The sequence below is a fragment of the Monopterus albus genome, unplaced genomic scaffold, assembly GCF_001952655.1.
Source record: "Monopterus albus unplaced genomic scaffold, M_albus_1.0 scaffold7.1, whole genome shotgun sequence".
In the NCBI taxonomy this organism is placed as follows: domain Eukaryota; kingdom Metazoa; phylum Chordata; class Actinopteri; order Synbranchiformes; family Synbranchidae; genus Monopterus; species Monopterus albus.
In genome coordinates, this window is record NW_018127887.1 from 3,857,175 (window position 1) to 3,860,261 (window position 3,087).

General features: G+C 37.7%; 1 protein-coding gene across 1 annotated transcript in view; it reads right to left on the reverse strand.

The window, feature by feature from the left end:
* Window positions 1-210: 210 nt before the first annotated feature.
* fbln1 (fibulin 1) overlaps window positions 211-3,087 on the reverse strand; it is a 49,818-nt gene continuing 46,941 nt past the window's right edge. The window contains exon 17 of the mRNA XM_020624138.1: window positions 211-800. Within this exon, the coding sequence (XP_020479794.1) occupies window positions 661-800 (140 nt within the window). The 3' untranslated portion in view covers window positions 211-660. The remainder of the gene's footprint in view (window positions 801-3,087) is intronic.

Genomic DNA, 3,087 nt, shown 5'->3' on the forward strand with positions numbered 1-3,087 from the left:
AACTACTAGTTTATTTACTTGGCAAATGTTCTTAATTTGACTAAAAGGCCCCATTATGTTTTTCTTGCTTGTAAAATATAGGCCTACCTACAAATATCTTATGAGTCCCTGAACCCATAAATGTAAATTGAATTTTTTTTTTTATTGATTTTAATTGTCACTGGAAGGAAACAAAAAAACAAATACTCTAACTAAAATAGTGTTTATTTCATAGAGGGGAAACCTCATTCAATGCATGCAGCGAGACAGGAAAAGTGAATGTTACAAAATCAAAGGCTTATAATGCCATGAAGAGAATATTGTTGAATTCAGTCATCATATCCTTTAATGACCCTTCTAAATACATGCACTTTCAATTTAAAAGTTCCTCTGATTTCTTAAGAGTTTTGTTTTTTTATAATATATAGCTTCACCATATTTAGATTTCATCATGCCAGACCCAACACTGTGCACTTTAGGCTGAGCTTGTCATCAAAACAAAGTTTAGTGTTCTCATCAGAAGCAGCTAGTAGACTTTCATCTCAGAAACTATCAAAAGTAATCAAACACAGTAACATTAAAACCTCGACACTGATCTATGCATTGATAATAATAAAATCAATGTGTACAGTGTTGACAAGGGATGTCTTAATATATGTGATAAAATCTGGCAGACACCCCTCAGAACCAGAACTCAGAGACAAAGATGTGAACGTTGACAATGTTTTGGCTGGAGTCACCTTGATTTACCAGGATGAGCATGGACAGTTTGAGTACTGTAGTCAAAGGTCCAATCAGAGGCTTCACCTGGCGAACAACACCTGAAAGACAAAAAAAACCACCAGTGACTTTATTCTGTTGGTGTGGTTGTGCAACAGTCTGTGCTTTGCACCTAAACTACAGACCAAAAACATATTCTTATATATAAAACTTTCCTTCTAGTTACATTAATTGTGTATCAGGCTGGGAGTGTTGGCAAACACATGAGTGCACAGCAGTACTGTGGTGGGAGGCATCCAGAGCAGACCTGACCACTGTTGGTGCAAAACTAGTTACATTTAACCAATGCTTTTCAGTGCAGGAAGCTCAACATTTTCCTCTCAGTAGGCTACATGTTTTGGCAGTAATACATTATGTAGCTCAAGTTAAGTTGAAGACACTAAAAAGTTTGACAGTAATCAGTGTCGAGTTCTGAGGTTTACACTGTCTGGTTTAAATTTATATCAGGACTTTTCAGCTGTATTGCCCAGTTTATAACTGTGAAGGCCTCAGCCCTGGCCTTCACGAGAAGCATAAGCAGAAACTTTATTGCCAAGTATCTCAAAAATACAAGGAATTTGACACCAGCCCAATGGCCCCCGATGTGCACAACATAAAAACAAAATTAATAAACAGAAAATATATACAAGTTTAAAAAAAAGCACAAGTTACTGGAGTTTCCTGTGAGGGCCTATGCCGCCACCACCAGCAGTAAAATTAGTAATGCTCTTTTGTTTTCATTTAGTTTTCTTTGTTCATGTTTATAGATTTAAGTTGTAGGTAGATTTTAGGCATTTGATTAGACATTAGGTTTAGACATTCAAAACTAATCAATGAAACATGCACATTTGATTAATTTGATATCATCAACACATTGCTAATGTGTGCTAATCTGCTTTTTGAGTTACCTTGTTACCGGTCCATGGATGGGATGGTCCCAACAAAAAGATTAGACTGAGGCAGAAGCAGGTTTAAATACCTTCCACTAGGCCTGGACCGTACCAAGTATTCAGTGCAGGAAGGGGGGTGTTTGGGAGAAATATATTGTTTATTTCTAGTTTATGTTAGAACTTGGTGGATTATTTAGTTAGTGTCTGTCTATTCCCTGTGTGTTACTGGTTTGGTCAGCCAGTCTATATGGTCCTCATTTGGCTCTGTTGTTGTTGTTGTTGTTGTTGTTGTTGTTCAGTTTGCTGCATTTGGAGTTTCCTTATCTTTTGCTGACCTCTGTTCAGGCCCAGCTTGTTTGATATTGATGTTGCGTTTTTTCCTTAATCTTGGGTAAGTAAAAAAAAAAAAAACATTGAAATTTAAATGCTGTGTCCTCTGCCTTACTGTTCAGTCCCCGACAATAACACTCTTTAGAAAAGTAACCAAAAAGTAATTAAAAGTAATAAACTACATTACTTTGATGCAGTAATTAAAACTCTTAAATTTCTTATTACAGTTTAGCAGGGTAACTAAAGTAGTAGTCTGTAATCTATTACATTTCAGAAGTAACCTTCCCAACACTGGACTGGACAGAAAACCAAAGGTTTTATGATGTTGATGTACTTCTTCTGCTTGCTGTTGTGGACTAGGTGTCAGTATGTTTAACAACATTGACAATTTATTATGGCTAAAGAAAATGATATTCCCCATGGTGGATGGGAATTCAGAGGGCCTAAAAGTTATGTTAAAACATGGTTGTCTCTCTAACCAGTCTAGTCACTTGTCAACATCAGGTGCATTATGGTATCAGCTGGTACATCTGGATAAAGTGTGAGGTGTGATGTTGACAAGCTAAACAAAGATAATGTCAGGACTGTCCATGTCAATCTGAAGTTTATTCCTCCCTCGCTATGGACAAGAGACATCCTCTACAATGGTAAAAACAGGTTGGAGAACAAATGTACTGCAACAGAACATTACTGAATACACATGGAATTCATTGGGTGCTCTTTTTACAGGGGGGATGATGATGCTTGTGTTTATACAGGCTGTCAGCAGTCCTTCTCTCTGCAGAGGGATGGTGACATTTCAGCTCTGGCTGTTTGAGCAGCCAGCGCCAGAGTGCAGTCAGGCAGCACAATCACCATGCTGTCCTCATGTCATATCATCAACCGCCCCGTTTCTTTTTCCCATTTACTCCTCTGCTGTGCATAACTGTCATAAATGTGCTTTAGTATGATGATTCAAGTTCTTAATTTTACATGGAAGATGACAGATCACTGCCTTGATCAGTCCAAATTATAAGGCTCCTTGATGTGGTAACAGATTTGGTCACTGGTGATTGTTCCCCACAGGGAAAATGATGATCTATTATATGCCATATACTGTGGCCTTTGGGACACTGGCATTGTATGATGG